The sequence below is a fragment of the Rhinoraja longicauda genome, chromosome 5 (assembly GCF_053455715.1).
Source record: "Rhinoraja longicauda isolate Sanriku21f chromosome 5, sRhiLon1.1, whole genome shotgun sequence".
Lineage (NCBI taxonomy): Eukaryota > Metazoa > Chordata > Chondrichthyes > Rajiformes > Arhynchobatidae > Rhinoraja > Rhinoraja longicauda.
In genome coordinates this window covers 4866446-4882517 of record NC_135957.1, presented here as the reverse complement: position 1 = coordinate 4882517, position 16072 = coordinate 4866446, and the positions used below count along the sequence as shown (strand labels likewise).

The 16072-nt window shown below is 43.9% G+C and overlaps 1 protein-coding gene and 1 long non-coding RNA gene across 2 annotated transcripts in view; one reads left to right on the top strand and one right to left on the bottom strand.

Moving 5' to 3' along the window:
- Positions 1-2224: 2224 nt before the first annotated feature.
- On the bottom strand, positions 2225-15740 carry LOC144593359 (uncharacterized). The gene is made up of 3 exons (XR_013547236.1): positions 15525-15740; positions 8532-8709; positions 2225-2309 (listed from the first exon to the last, which is right to left on the bottom strand). It is a non-coding gene; the product is annotated as an uncharacterized LOC144593359 (long non-coding RNA).
- lrrc73 (leucine rich repeat containing 73) overlaps positions 15497-16072 on the top strand; it is a 32093-nt gene continuing 31517 nt past the window's right edge. Inside the window, exon 1 of the mRNA XM_078398806.1 lies at positions 15497-16034. Within this exon, the coding sequence (XP_078254932.1) occupies positions 15763-16034 (272 nt within the window). The 5' untranslated portion in view covers positions 15497-15762. The remainder of the gene's footprint in view (positions 16035-16072) is intronic.

The following is a 16072-nucleotide window of genomic DNA, read 5'->3' as shown; positions in this document are numbered from 1 at the left end:
GGCCTGTACTAGCTGGAGTTTAGCAGGATAAGGGGGGAACCTCATTGAATAGTGAAAGGCTTGGATGTGGAGAGGATGTTTCCACTGGTGGAAGAGTCTGGTCTAGGAGTTCCAGAATTAAAGGAAGTTCCTTTAGGAAGCTGAGGAGGGATTTCTTTAGTCAGAGGGTGGTGAATCTGTGGAATTCATTGCCACAGAAGGCTGTGGAGGCTGTCAATGGATATTTTTAAGGCAGAGATAGATTCTTGATTAGTACAGGTGTCAGAGGTTATGGAAGAAGGCAGGAGAATGGGGTTAGGAGGGATAGCTCAGCCATGATTGAATGGTGGAGTAGACTTGATGGGCCGAATGACCTAATCCTGCTTATGACCTTATGACACTTGGATTGGTACATGGATAGGAAAGGTTTATTGGGATATGGGCCAAACACACGCAATTGGGACTAGCTTAGATAGGGCATCTTGGTTGGCGTGAATGAGTTGGGCCCTTCGGCCCAACTCATCCATGCTGACACAAGGTGTCTACCTGAGCTTGTCCTATTGGCTTGCATGTGGCCAATATCACACTAAACCTTCCCTATCCATTTGGCTGTGTAAATGCCTTTTACACATTGTATCCACCTCCACAGCTTCCTCTAGTAGATTCTATTATATAGTCCCCACCCGCCATTTGAATAAGTTGCAGTTCATATCCATTTGAAATCTTTCCCCACTCACCTTAATTCTCTGACCTCGAAAAGGTAATCTGGAAAAATAAGTTGTGATCATTCATCAATGCATGATTTTAATATAAAGTCTCACCTCAGCTTTCGATTCTCCATGGAAAGCAGCCCCAGCCTCTCCTTATAACTCAACCCTTCAGTCCTGGTGACATCTTTGTGAATCTTTCCGAATCTTTCCAGTTTAATGACACCCTTCCCATAGCTGGGCGACCAAAAGTGCACACAAGACTCTTAAGTTTTTAATCGCTTCATAGACTCCAATAGAATCATTCAATGTCTGGAATTTCTTGTACAAGTTGGTTGATCTTTCGTAGGAAGGAACCACAGGTGCTGGTTACCTTCTGAGTTACTCCAGCATTTTGTGATATTCTTTGGTTGACCATTCCACTGGTTGTCTTATTATTCCAAGATCCTCCATTTCAATCATTGGGATCTTGTGTCTTGTAAAGGATTTTCTTTGTTCATGAGTCCTCGAGATAGGACATACAAAAGAGACATCGCGTTTTAAACAAATTAATTTATTCGGATATTGTACACCAGTATTACAGAATCAAAAGCTTCAGATTTACAAGTGCTATTCAAAAAATGGATCAACCAAATGGCTGTCTACATTGTAGAAAGTAAGATTTTCACTGTTCTGTTCCAGATGCATATGACAAACACTTTTTACACTTGTCACTTCAGATGATGTTGCCTGGGGTGGGGGGTGGTGGGGGAAACCTTTCCTTTTTAGGTCTCATCCTCACGGCGCGGGGCGCGGCCGCGGGGCCTTCCATCGCCCGGTGCGGCTCGGCCGCTGGACTTTACATCGCTGGTGCGGCTCGGCCGCGGGACTTAGCAGCGCACGGTACGGCCGCGGGGCCTTCCATTGCCCGGCTCGGTCACGGGACGTTTCAGCACCCGGTGCGGCTCGGCCGCAGGGACTTCCATCCCCTTGCGGGGACTGTGCGGGTCGGTCGGGGACGAGCTGTCTGTCCGTGGGCGTGGGGAAGAGAGTGGAAGTTTTGTTGCCTCCATTCACAGTGAGGGGGTGTTTGGAGTCACTGTGATGGATGTTTGTGTTGGGGTCATGTGTCTTGTGTTCTTTTTTTTTTTGTGTGTGACTGCAATGTAATTTCGTTCGGTACCTCGGTACCGAATGACAAATAAAGCTCTGTATTCTCTGTATTCTGTATTCTGTATAGCTTTATTCTCCTTCTATTTCCAAAGCATTTTAAAAGCTTGAATGGTAGATGTTATTTTCCACTGAGATTTTCCCCAATCTATTCACGAATCTGTCCTTGAAAATAAATATAGCACTGAGTTCTTCCCACATTGTGTTTCTATGGTACATCTGAGATGGCCTTGCAGTTTCAGCAGTTCCGCCATTTAGTTGTAACATTGTAAAAATCTACGAGAAGAATAACTTGTTCAGGAATCTTATAGCAGCTCATATCAAAATGCAGATGAAACCTTAATAGCAAACTGGTGAAGATTGCAATACCAGCTCCTTGCTGAGACAGCCTAAAAGTTGATCCATGAATTCGTCTGCTGCCAGTCTGTGTTTTAGTTTGTGTCTGTCATACAGCTGCTTGCTCAGTTGTGTCTGCTGTAACAAAATCGGAACAATATTGGAGCTCAGATGAAGGAATTATACTATAGTGGTTATGCCATTGAACTAGATATCCAGTGCCTATAATCAACTCTCCAGAAACAGCAGAGAAGTTGGGGAATTAAATTCATTAGTTGAATATTCCCTAAATTTATAATTGATCAATTCTATGTATATCAGGACCAAGAGGGTAGTCAGGAAAAGAGTAAGTCCCTGAAGGGATCAAAAGGGTAATCTATGTGTGGAGTCATATGATGTAGGTAACATCCTACATGAAGAAGGAGAAAGTGATGGAAGGTAATGAGTTCAGGTCAGGATAGATGGATAATCTGGAGCAGCTCATTATTGGGAAGGAGGAATTGTTACATTGCCTGTGATGCATAGGGATAGGTAAATAACCAGGGTCAGATGAAGTCTAGCATAAGTTGCTATGGGAAGGAAGGGAGGAGATGGAGATGGAGACTTTGGCATCTTCAGGTATGTGAGTGAGGTAAAAAAAAAAAGAGAGAAAGAGCCGAGTGTTTGCACCAGGCGTGCAACGGGGGTCAAAAAATGGGAAAATCTTTGAAAATTTACACAAAATTACCAGTTTCAAGCCTCTTTTTGTGCATTTCAAAGTAAAAACAGACATTACAAAATAATGTGAATATGTCACTGTACACTCATAACATTTTGAAGTCAATTTGCACATTAATTGATAATCAGCCCAAAAAGGTGGTAATTGGCTTTTCTGCTGTGTTTATATTTTAACCCTGTCTTAATTAATTTAGTTATATAATCATGCACTTAAATTTAATATTCACATTACAGTTCCACCACTGATTTTCTGGTACTCTTGGTTCCAGAGTTCTCCTGGTTTACCCAGCCGGCCAAGGAATTCGGCTGTGGGGATAGATGTGCTGGCTCCAGCTGGGCTGGAGTTCCAGAGCCCCAGCCGCAGGTTGCAAATTCAACCCACCGATCAGCCATGGAAGTCCCGATGAGGTTGAGATTGGCTGCCTTGCCCAGCCTAGGTGCAACATTGTCGGATAGACTTTCAGGGCGCCAGAGGATTTCTCGCGGAACCTCTAGCAGCCAAATTGACAAATTGGCCATGGAAGATCCGATGAGGTCGAGATTGACTGCCTTGCCCAGCCTAGGTGCCACATTTTCGGAGAGACTTCCAGGGCGTGCGGGAGAGGATTTCTCACAGAACCCTCTAGCGGAACCCTAGAGTTCATTACAAGTCTATACATCGGGTTTTTTTCTCTCTTTTTTCGATCCGATTTCTCCGTTTATTTGGCAAAGTGAAAAACGCGGAAACCATGCAAAAATCGCAGAAAATGGATTTTAAAAAAGCGGAATTCCGCGGAAACGCGGAAAATCCACATGCCTGCATCTTTATTAACCATGGGTAAGGTGCCAGAAAACTGGACGATAGCTAACATAGAAAATAGGTGCAGGAGGAGGCCATTCGGCCCTTTGAGCCAGCACCGCCATTCATTGTGATCATGGCTGATCGTCCACAACCAATAACCCGTGCCTGCCTTCTCCCCATATCCCTTGATTCCACTTGCCCCGAGAGCTCTATCTAACTTTCTCTTAAATCCATCCAGTGATTTGGCCTCCACTGCCCTCTGTGGCAGAGAATTCCACAAATTCACAAATCTCTGGGTGAAAAAGTTCCTTCTCACCTCAGTTTTAAATGGCCTCCCCTTTATTCTAAGACTGTGGCCCCTGGTTCTGGACTCGCCCAACATAGGGAACATTTTTCCTGCATCTAGCTTGTCCAGTCCTTTTATAATTTTATATGTTTCTATAAGATCCCCTCTCATCCTTCTAAACTCCAGTGAATACAAGCCTAGTCTTTTCAATCTTTCCTCATATGATAGTCCCGCCATCCCAGGGATCAATCTCGTGAACCTACGCTGCACTGCCTCAATTACAAGGATGTCCTTCCTCAAATTAGGAGACCAAAACTGTACACAATACTCCAGATGTGGTCTTACCAGGGCCCTATACAACTGCAGAAGAACCTCTTTACTCCTATACTGAAATCCTCTCGTTATGAAGGCCAACATGCCATTAGCTTGTTGCTGATAGCACATGCTATCAGTCTGAAGAAAGATCTCGACCCGAAACGTCACCCATTCCTTATCCCCTGAGATGCTGCCTGACCTGCTGATTTTGTGAATAAATGCCATTAGCTTTCTTCACTGCCTGCTGTACCTGCACGCCAACTTTCAGTGACTGGTGTACAAGGACACCCAGGTCTCGCTGCATTTCCCCCTTACCTAACCTGACACCATTGAGATAATAATCTGCCACCTTGTTTTTGCCGCCAAAGTGGATAACCTCACATTTATCTATATTATACTGCATCGGCCACGCATCTGCCCACTCACTGAACCTGTCCAGGTCACCCTGCAACCTCCTAACATCCTCTTCACAGTTCACACTGCCACCCAGCTTTGCGTGATCCGCAAACCTGCTAGGCCTCAACACCGAGCCTTGCGGCACTCCACTCGCCACTGCCTGCCACTCTGTAAAGGACTCGTTTACTCCTAATCTTTGCTTCCTGTCTGCCAACCAATTTTCTATCCATGTCAACACCCTACCCCCAATACCATGTGCTCTAATTTTGCGCACCAATCTCCCGTGTGGGACCTTATCAAAAGCTTTCTGAAAGTCTAGAAACACTACATCCACTGGCTCCCCTTCATCCATTTTACTTGTCACATCCTCAAAAAATTCCAGAAGATTAGTCAAGCATGATTTCCCAGATAAAGCTAATGTTGTTCCTTTATTTAAGAAGAGCGGATATAAACCAGTTATCTTTACATCACTAGTTGGGAAATTATTGAAAAAAACTATAAGTGATGGAATATATATACACATTTGAAAAGGCATGGACTGATCTGGGATAGTCAGCATGGCTTCGTGCAGGGGAAATCTTGTCTCACTTATTTTATTTAGTTTGATTCTGAGCAGCAACCAAGAAAACTGATGAAGACTAATGGATATGTATTGTCTATTGGGACTTTGAATGAATAAACCATAGAAAAACAATGCACAGAACTAATATTAATTGCCAATATTGAAGGGAGAACGAGCGTTAATACACTATCCTTGTAATTATATCGATAAAAGGTCATCAGCCTAACATTTTAATTCATTTTTCACTCTCCATAGATGCTGCCAAATGTCAGAGTATTTCTAGTCATTTCTGTTTTATTATAGTTTAAACTGCATTTTCATTTCAGCACATCCTCGACATGAGATTATGTTGGACATGTGGAACAGAAATACCCCACTCAGCTCAACCAGTCTTTGTGCTTCATTTGGGCTTTTTCCTATCTTTCCTAATCAGGATGAGGTGGGACCTCGTTGAAATTTTGCAAATAGTGAAAGGCTTGGATAGAATGGATGTATAGAGGATGTCTCCACTAGTGGGAGAGTCTAAGATCGTAGGTCACAGCCGCAGAATTAAAGGATGTTCCATTAGGAAGGAGATGAGGAGGAATTTATTTAGTCAGAGGGTGGTGAATCTGTGGAATTCTTTGCCGCAGGAAGCTGTGGAGACCAAGTAAATTGATATTTTTAAGGCAGAAATAGATAGATTCTTGATTAGTACATGTGTCAGGGGTCATGGAGAAGGCAGGAAAATGGGGTTAGGAGGGAGAGGTAGATCAGCCATGATTTAATGGAGGAGTAAATTTGATGGGCCGAATGGGCTAATTCTATAATTTATAACCTTAGTATGGAGGTATAGTGGTTATCGTGGGACATGAGTTAGAATCCCTTCACAGCAACTGGAGAATTTGATTTCATGTAATTAAATAAATCTGGAAAAGTAATTTAAAAACTGGCCTCAGAAATAGTAATCATTAAATTGCTTTATTTATATTTTTATATTTTATATTGCTTTATATTTTTTATTTATATTTTTTTAGGAAGGAAATCTTCCAACCAGATCTATATTTTCCTTCAGGCCCACACTCAATTGCCTCCTCAGTTCAGGACTGTTAGGAATGGACAATAGAGGCTGCAATGGTGTAGACCACAACCAAAATAAAATTATTAAAAAACTATGCACAGAACTACTCTAACTCTACTATCTTATAGAGACGTATAAAATTATAAAAGGACTAGACAAGCTAGATGCAGGAAAAATGATCCCAATGTTGGGGGAGTCCAGAACCTGGGGACACAGTCTAAGAATAAAGGGGAGGCCATTTAAAACTGAGGTGAGAAGAAACCTTTTCACCCAGAGAGTTGTGAATTTGTGGAATTCTCTGCCACAGAAGGCAGTGGAGGCCAATTCACTGGATGAATTTAAAAGAGAGTTAGATAGAGCTCTAGGGGTTAGTGGAATCAAGGGATATGGGAAGAAGGCAGGCACGGGTTACTGATTGTGGATGATCAGCTATGATCACAATGTATGGCGGTGCTGGCTCAAAGGGCCAAATGGCTTCCTCCTGCACCTATTTTCTATATTTCTATGTAACATTTGTATAAGTGTTGCACTCTCCACTTTGGTTTGTACTATTATGATCTGATTACTGGTATAACTGATTTATAGCATGATTGTTTACTGTATATTTATTCTTGTGTTATAATATTAATGTAATAATAAAACCTGCAGTTGGTAAGAATATAATTTATCCGTTCCTGGTGCAAATGACAATTTAAACATTTTTTATTTATCACCCATTCCCTCATATACGTGCTTCAAAGTTTCCATACTTTAACCCAGTTAAAGGAAGTTTCACATTGTCATCATTTTGAGGATAAGGACATTTTGTCCTGAATTCCCTACAGGATTTTCTTATGACTGTCTTATTCACATCATCGTAATTATGCTCTCCCCACGTGGAAACCTTGTCTCTACATCCACTCTATTAAAACCTTTCATAATTTTAACAACCACGATTGCATTAGCTCACAGCTTTCCTTTCTCAAGTGCAACGAGTTCCAGTCTATTCATCAGTTCCTGACATGTACATCCTTGTAAATCTAATAAAACATGTGAATTAGAAGCAGGAATAAGCTATTTGGTCATTTGAGCTGACTTTGTCATGCATGATTGGTTACAATTTCTAGCACAATTACCACATTCTTTGAAATTCAAGAAATTTATTGATCTGTGTCTTGAATAAACATAATATCCAAGTTTCTACATGTGGTATATAATTCGAGATATTTACTACCTTCTGAATGAACATTTTCTCAGTCCTAGGCAACTTACCTCTTATTCACAAACTGTGTTCCTGGTACTGGTCCTGGTCCTGGTCCTGGATTCGTTAAACAGGAAAAAACATCTTCTATGTTCAACCTTCCCTTTATCTACTCCATCAAGCCCTGTGTCAATTGGAGATGTTTTGATGACATCTCCTCTCATTCTTCTAAATTCTGGTACATGCAGTCCAGTCCAATCAACCTCTTCACCTACAACATACCTGCCATTCCAAGAATATCGACACAAAATGTTGGAGTAACTCAGCGGGGCAAGCAGCATCTCTGGATAGAAGGAATGGGTAGCATATCGGGTCGAGACCTTTCTTCAGCCTGAGAGCCAGGCGAGAGGGAGACTCAGAACTGTTTTGTGCATTTTCATTGAACTCCATTTATGGCAAGAACGTCATATTTTTGAGATAAAGAGAACAAATCTAGTACACAATATTCCTGTTGCAGTTTTACCAAGGCACTGCATAATTGTAACAAAACATCCTTGTTCCTGTATTCACATCCTCTCCTAATAAAGATGTATGCATCAAATTCCCTTTTAATCGCTTGTTGCACATGAATGCTAACCTTTAGTATCGTCTATATAAGCACACATAGGTCTCTTTGAATATTAACAGTACATAATCTATCAACATTTAACAAATACATTGGTATTCAATATTTCTGTTTTGTGAATGAAAGTAGACAACTTTATAATTGTATCCCATCTTCAACATTCTCTCAGCTTGTCCCTATCCCCTTTAAGCCTCTTTAGAATGTCCCTCCATATTCACAAGGCCTCTAGTTTTGTCAGCAAGTCTGCAAATCCTTTTTGCACCCTTTCCATTGTCTCTGTAATTTTATTTTGATATATCGGTATTGATTTATTCTTGTTCTATTTACCGAAATACAGTAAAAACCTTTTGTTTGCATGCTATTCAAATCAAATCAGGTAATACTATACATGAACACAAGTACAACAGGTAGAGGAAAATACCAGAATGCAGAATATACCTTTTCAGCATTATAGTGTAGCAATTCCATACAAGAAGACCAATGTCTACAAAGAGGTAGAATGGAAGATCCGGACTATACCCCAGCTTATGGAAGGACCATTCTAAATCTGATAGCAGAGGGAAGACGCTATTCCTGAGTCTGGTGGTACGTGCTTTCAGTTTTTTGTATCTTCTTCCTTGATGGGAGAGGGGAGAAGAGGGAGTAGCTGGGGTGAAAAGGGTAGAAACAAAGAACTGCAGATGCTGGTTAATACACAAAAGGTTACAAAGTGCTGGAGTAACTCAGCAAGTCAGGCAGCATCTCTGGAGAACATGGGTGAGAGACAAGGGTCTCAACTCGAAACATCACCTATCCATGTTCTCCAGAGATGCTGTCTGACCTGCTGAGTTACTCCAGCACTTTGTGTCTTTGGATGAAAAAGGTCCTTGATTATGTTGGTTGTTTTCCCGAGGCAGCATAAAGTGTAGATGGAGTCAATGATGAGAGTCCGGTCTGTGTAATGGACTGGGCTATATCCACAACTCCTTGTAATTTCTTGTGGTCTCAGGCAGAGCTGTTCCCAAAGCTGTGATACAACCCAAAAGTATTTTTCTACAATGACCAGGACAGTAAATGATACTCTAACCATAGTCCAGCCTATTGACAGATTGACCATAACTTCCCTCTGTATCAATTGTCCCTCGCAAGGTGAAAAATAATGCTTTTTTTTAATGGCCTTGCAAACCTGCAATACATCCTTTAGTGATCAATGTAGTTGTACTTCAAGATCCCTTTGTCCTCCATCCACCTCATTCGCAGCTTCCAAGTAATATGACCTTCCTATTCTCCCTATTAAAATGTGATGAACATCAATTCTGAAGAAGGGTCTCGACCCAAAACATCACCCATTCCTTCTATCCAGAGATGCTGCCTGAGTTACTCCGGCATTTTGTGTCAATCATCATTGTAAACCATCATCTGCAGTTCCTTCCTACTCAATTCTAAATATGACTGTTTATGAATTTCCTTCTGTAATTTGCTAATCTTCCACAACATTGACAATCCCTCCAATCAGCCTCTCAATCTACTCCCCTTCCAAAGTTTATTATCATCTGCAAATTTAGAACTTGGGTTTTTGATTCTAAAGTCTTTAATATAAATTGTGAGCAGCAAAGGTTCCAACATTTTCGTCTGGAACACCACTACCTGCCCTCTTTCACTGTGATAGCTATCCTTGACAAGGTCCCACATAGGAGATTAGTGGGCAAAATTAGAGCACACGGTATTGGGGGTAGGGTACTGACATGGATAGAAAATTGGTTGACAGACAGAAAGCAAAGAGTGGGGATAAATGGGTCCCTTTCGGAATGGCAGGCAGTGACCAGTGGGGTACCGCAAGGTTCGGTGCTGGGACCCCAGCTATTTACGATATACATTAATGACTTAGATGAAGGGATTAAAAGTACCATTAGCAAATTTGCAGATGATACTAAGCTGGGGGGTAGTGTGAATTGTGAGGAAGATGCAATAAGGCTGCAGGGTGACTTGGACAGGTTGTGTGAATGGGCGGATACATGGCAGATGCAGTTTAATGTAGATAAGTGTGAGGTTATTCACTTTGGAAGTAAGAATAGAAAGGCAGATTATTATCTGAATGGTGTCAAGTTAGGAAGAGGGGATGTTCAACGAGATCTGAGTGTCCTAGTGCATCAGTCACTGAAAGGAAGCATGCAGGTACAGCAGGCAGTGAAGAAAGCCAATGGAATGTTGGCCTTCGTAACAAGAGGAGTTGAGTATAGGAGCAAAGAGGTCCTTCTACAGTTGTGAGACCACACCTGGAGTACTGTGTGCAGTTTTGGTCTCCAAATTTGAGGAAGGATATTCTTGCTATTGAGGGCGTGCAGCGTAGGTTCACTAGGTTAATTCCCGGAATGGCGGGACTGTCGTATGTTGAAAGGCTGGAGCAATTAGGCTTGTATACACTGGAATTTAGAAGGATGAGGGGGGATCTTATTGAAACATATAAGATAATTAGGGGATTGGACACATTAGAGGCAGGAAACATGTTCCCAATGTTGGGGGAGTCCAGAACAAGGGGCCAGTTTAAGAATAAGGGGTAGGCCATTTAGAACGGAGATGAGGAAGAACTTTTTCAGTCAGAGAGTGGTGAAGGTGTGGAATTCTCTGCCTCAGAAGGCAGTGGAGGCCAGTTCGTTGGATGCTTTCAAGAGAGAGCTGGATAGAGCTCTTAAGGATAGCGGAGTGAGGGTGTATGGGGAGAAGGCAGGAACGGGGTACTAATTGAGAGTGATCAGCCATGATCGCATTGAATGGCGGTGCTGGCTCGAAGGGCTGAATGGCCTACTCCTGCACCTATTGTCTATTGTCTATTGTCTATTGACATCGCCTCTCTGTTTTGAAACCAATGTGCAATCCATTCTGCAACTTGTCCCCTCACACCACTTTCTAGCCTTTTTCATTTGTCTTTTGTAGGACAACATACCAAAGTTCTTGTGTGAAGGAAAAACAACTGCTGATGCTGGTTAAAATCGAAGTTAGACACAAAATGCTGGAGTAACTCAGCGAGTCAGGCAGCATCTCGGGAGAGAAGGAATGGGTGACGTTTCGGGTCGAGACCCTTCTTCAGACTGAAGAAGTATTTTTGAAAATCTAGCTAAGTTAGGTGTACTGTTGCCATTCTTTCTGTTAACACGACAAAAAATAATCAATAAAGTGGGTCCAACAAGAATCCCGCTTCTGAAATCTACACTGATTATGCGTTATTATGTGGGTTTGAAGAAACGTCTCCTATTTTTTCCATCCAGAGATGCTGCCAGTTCCGCTGAGTTATTCCAGCATTTTGTGTCTATATTCTGTTTAAACCAGCATCTGCATTTCCTTCCTAGACATACCTTATTATATGTTGTAGACACAAAATACTGGAGTAACTCAGCGGGACAGGCAGCATCTCAGGAGACATTTCAGGTCAAGACCCTTCTTCAGATGTTAAAGACCTTAAGTTCGACATTAAGACCTTCAAGACCAAGTTGGAAACAATCCATATTAAGATTTTGACCTTTAAGGCCCACTTTAATATTTTATTGCGACTTGGCACATGACCCTCCTAACCAGTGATTGGGCACTGGTACAGATGGGGCAGCCCCTGTAGTTTTTTCCTACACGTTATTATGTGTGTTGTTTTCCTATTCCATCTAATATTTGATGTGCTGTGAAATTGCCACAGTGTGGTGGATGAGATAATGGTGCATCATAACCCCACCTGCGGTTCGCCCCTCAGCTTGGACAGGGGCGAACCTGGTTCTGGTTCAGGTTGATTACTGCGCAATCACCTCATAAGTGGTTATCTCGCGCAGGTCGGAGTGCGTAGAGTCGTGATTAAAATTTTAAGTGGGCCTTTTTGACCAAGTTGAGGAGATCTAGTTGCTCAATCCCCTTTTTAAATTACTTGACATCGGGAGCAGCACGTGTGTTAGGTGGTCACATATTCCATTCCCTTATCGTCCTTGGGTAAAGGGAACATTATAGACAATAGATAATAAACAATAGGTGCAGGAGGAGGCCATTTGGCCCTTTGAGCCAGCACTGCCATTCATTGTGATCATGGCTGATCGTCCTTAATCAATAAGCCGTGCCTGCCTTCTCCCCATATCCGTCGATTCCACTAGCCCCTAGAGCTCTACCTAACTCTCTCTTAAATCCATCCAGTGATTTGGCTTCTACTGCCCTCTGTGGCAGAGAATTCCACATATTCACAACTCTCCTATACTCAACTCCTCTTGTTATGAAGGCCAACATTCCATTAGCTTTCTTCACTGCCCACTGTACCTGCACGCCAACTTTCAGTGACTGGTGTACAAGGACACCCAGGTCTGGCTACACCTCCCCCTTACTTAACCTAACTCCATTGAGAAAATAATCTGCCTCCTTGTTTTTGCCACCAAAGTGGATAACCTCACATTTATCTATATTATACTGCAACTGCCACGCATCTGCCCACTTACTCAACCTGTCCAGGTCACCCTGCAACCTCCTAACATCCTCTTCACAGTTCACACTGCCACCCAGCTTTGTGTCACCCGCAAATTTGCTAATGTTGCTTCTAATTCCCTCTTCCAAATCATTAATATATATGGTAAACAGTTGCGGTCCCAACACCGAGCCTTGCGGCACTCCACTCGCCACTGCCTGCCATTCTGAAAAGGACCCGTTTACTCCTACTCTTTGTTTCCTGTCTGCCAACCAATTTTCTATCCATGTCAACACCCTACCCCAATACCATGTGCTCTAATTTTAGTCATCAATCTCCCGTGCGGGACCTTATCAAAGGTTTTCTGAAAGTCTAGATACACTACATCCACTGGCTCCCCTTCATCCATTTTACTTGTCACATCCTCAAAAAATTCCAGAAGATTAGTCAAGCATGATTTCCCTTTCATAAATCCATGCTGACTTCGACTTATCCTTTTACTGCTATCCAAATGCACCGTTATTACCTCTTTAATAATTGACTCCAGCATCTTTCCCACCACCGATGTCAGGCTAACTAGTCTGTAAGTCCCCGTTTTCTCTCTCGCTCCTTTCTTGAAAAGTGGGATAACATTAGCTATCCTCCAATCCACAGCAACTGATCCTGAATCTATTGAACATTGGAAAATGATCACCAATGCGTCCACTATTTCTAGAGCCACCTCCCTGAGGACCCTGGGATGCAGACCATCAGGCCCAGGGGATTTATCATCCTTCAGTCCCATTAGTCTACCCAATACTATTTCTCGCCTAATGAAAATTTCTTCCAGTTCCTCTACCCCCCTAGATCCTCTGTCCTCCAGTACATCTGGGAGATTGTTTGTGTCTTCCTTAGTGAAGACAGATCCGAAGTACCTGTTCAACTCTTCTGCCATTTCCTTGTTACCCATAATAATTCCACCCACGTCTGCCTTCAAGGGACCCACATTTGACTTTGCTACTCTTTTTCTCTTAACATATCTAAAGGAGTTTTTACTGTCCTTCTTTATATTCTTGGCCAGCTTCCCCTCGTACTTCATCTTTTCAGCCCGGATTGCCCGTTTTGTTACCTTCTGTTGTCCTATAAAAGTTTCCCAATCATCTGGCTTCCGGCTACTCTTTGCTGTGTTATACATCTTTTCTTTTAGTTTTATTCCATCCCTAACTTCCCTTGTCAGCCACGGTTGCCTCCTACTCCCCTTAGAATCTTTCTTCCTTTTTGGAATGAAATGATCCTGCGTCTTCCGGATTATGCCCAGAAATTTCTGCCATTGCTGTTCCATCGTCATTCCTGCTAGGATCCCTTTCCAGTCTACCTTGGCCAGCTCCTCTCTCATGCCTTCATTGTCCCCTTTGTTCACGGGGATGGTGACCATTCAGGCGCGCAACACTGACACTTCCGATTTAACCTTCTCCTTCTCAAATTGCAGTTTAAAACTAATCATATTATGATCACTACCTCCAAGCGGTTCCTTTACCTCGAGTTCTCTTATTAAATCTGGTTCATTGGACAACACTAAATCCAGAATTGCCTTTTCTCTGGTAGGCTCCATTACAAGCTGCTCTAAGAATCCATCTCAGAGGCACTCTACAAACTCTCTTTCTTGGGGTCCAGAACCAACCTGATTTTCCCAGTCTACCTGCATATTGAAATCCCCCATCACCACAGTGGCATTACCTTTCTCACATGCCAGTTTTAACTCCTGCTGCATCTTACACCCTACATCCGGGCTACTATTTGGGGGTCTGTAGATAACACCAATTAGTGTCTTCTTGCCTTTACAATTCCTCAACTCAATCCAGTGACTCTACCTCATCAGTCCCTATGTCTTCATCCGCAAGGGACTGAATTTCATCCCTCACCAGCAGAGCTACCCCACCACCTCTGCCCACCTGCCTGTCCTTTCTATAGAATGTATAACCCTGAATATTAAGTTCCCAGCCCCGATCCTCCTGCAGCCACGTCTCTGTAATCCCCACAATGTCGTATCTACCAACCTCTAACTGAGCCTCAAGCTCGTCTATTTTACTTCTTATACTTCGCGCATTCATAAATACTTTGAATTCCTTACTCATCTCCCCTTCACATCGATCCCTATTACACTTGGCCATACTCTCCTATCCCTGTGTGGGCTATCTTTCCCGTTAATTCTGGGGTCATTAACTATCCCTTTACTCTCTTTCCCTTTAACTCCATCCTTGACTATCCCATTTGACCCCCCCCCCCCCCTTATATAGTTTAAACCCACCCGTGTAGCAGTGGCAAACCTGCCTGCCAGAATGCTGGTCCCCCACCTGTTAAGGTGCAATCCGTCCCTTTTGTACAATTCCCCCCTTTTGTACAATTCCCCCTTACCCCATGGCTGATCATCCACAATCAGTACCCCGTTCCTGCTTTCTCCCCATACCCCCTGACTCCGCTATCCTTAAGAGCTCTATCTAGCTCTCTCTTGAAAGCATCCAGAGAATTGGCCTCCACTGCCTTCTGAGGCAGAGAATTCCATAGATTTACAACATTGGTAGCAAAGTTTCATTGAAATTTAGCGAGTTGATGATGTATTTTGTCTTGTTTCATGGCAGTTCTGGCCTTCCATCACAGTGAGGAGGTGACTGGATGAGACTCACTGTGATGGACGTTTCTTTTGTTTGGTTGGTTTATGATTGTGTGTGTTATTGCATTTTTATTGATTATTTTTATTGGTCTTATTGTTGAACTGCGGGTAATTTTTCATTTCACTGCACATTTATGTGTATGTGACAAATAAATTGACTATTGACAGTTGGTGCACTGGGATGATGGCGTGATTTTGTGAATCTCCTTGTGTGGATTGCAACAAGTCTTAAGCCTGGTTGTGCTGAGCTGAGCTGAGGGACTGCAGCACAGCAACGCAGGGCAGGGCGGGGCGGGGCGGGGCGGTGCAGGGCGGGGGCGTCCGCCTCTCTGCGCGCCTGAATGGTCACCATCCCCGTGACGGACACTCCTACCTGCGCATCTTCACTCCGCGGCCGACGCACTTCATCGCGGCGTGAAGGTTGCCGTGTCGGCCGGCTGGCCGGGGTGGGTGCGGAGCAGCGGCGGTGAGCCCGCCCGCCCGCCTACCCGCCTACCTCAGCGCGGCTGCCAGGCCGCTCGGCCAAGATGGCGGCGGGAGCGGGGCGGACGCGGTGTCCATGGTAACGGGCGGCCTGCGGCCTGCTGCGCGGCGAGGCGAGGCGCGGCGCCATGCTGGCCGGCTCCATCCAGATCTCCGGGGAGACGCTCTCGTCGGCCGAGGTGAAGGACATCTGCGAGTCCCTCAGGGCCCACTCGGTGCGGCTGCTCTCTCTGCGCGGCTGCCAACTGTCCGACCGCGACTTCGGGCGCATCGGCCGCCATGTGGCGGAGTGCCAGTCCCTGGCGCAGCTCAACCTCAACCTCGGCGTGGTCGCCACCCTGGCCCGGGTGCAGCAGCTGGCGGACGCCCTGGCAGCCAACAGGTCCATTCACTCCTTGTTGTAAGTACCGTCCGTGATGTGCAACCTGCAGTGCCGGG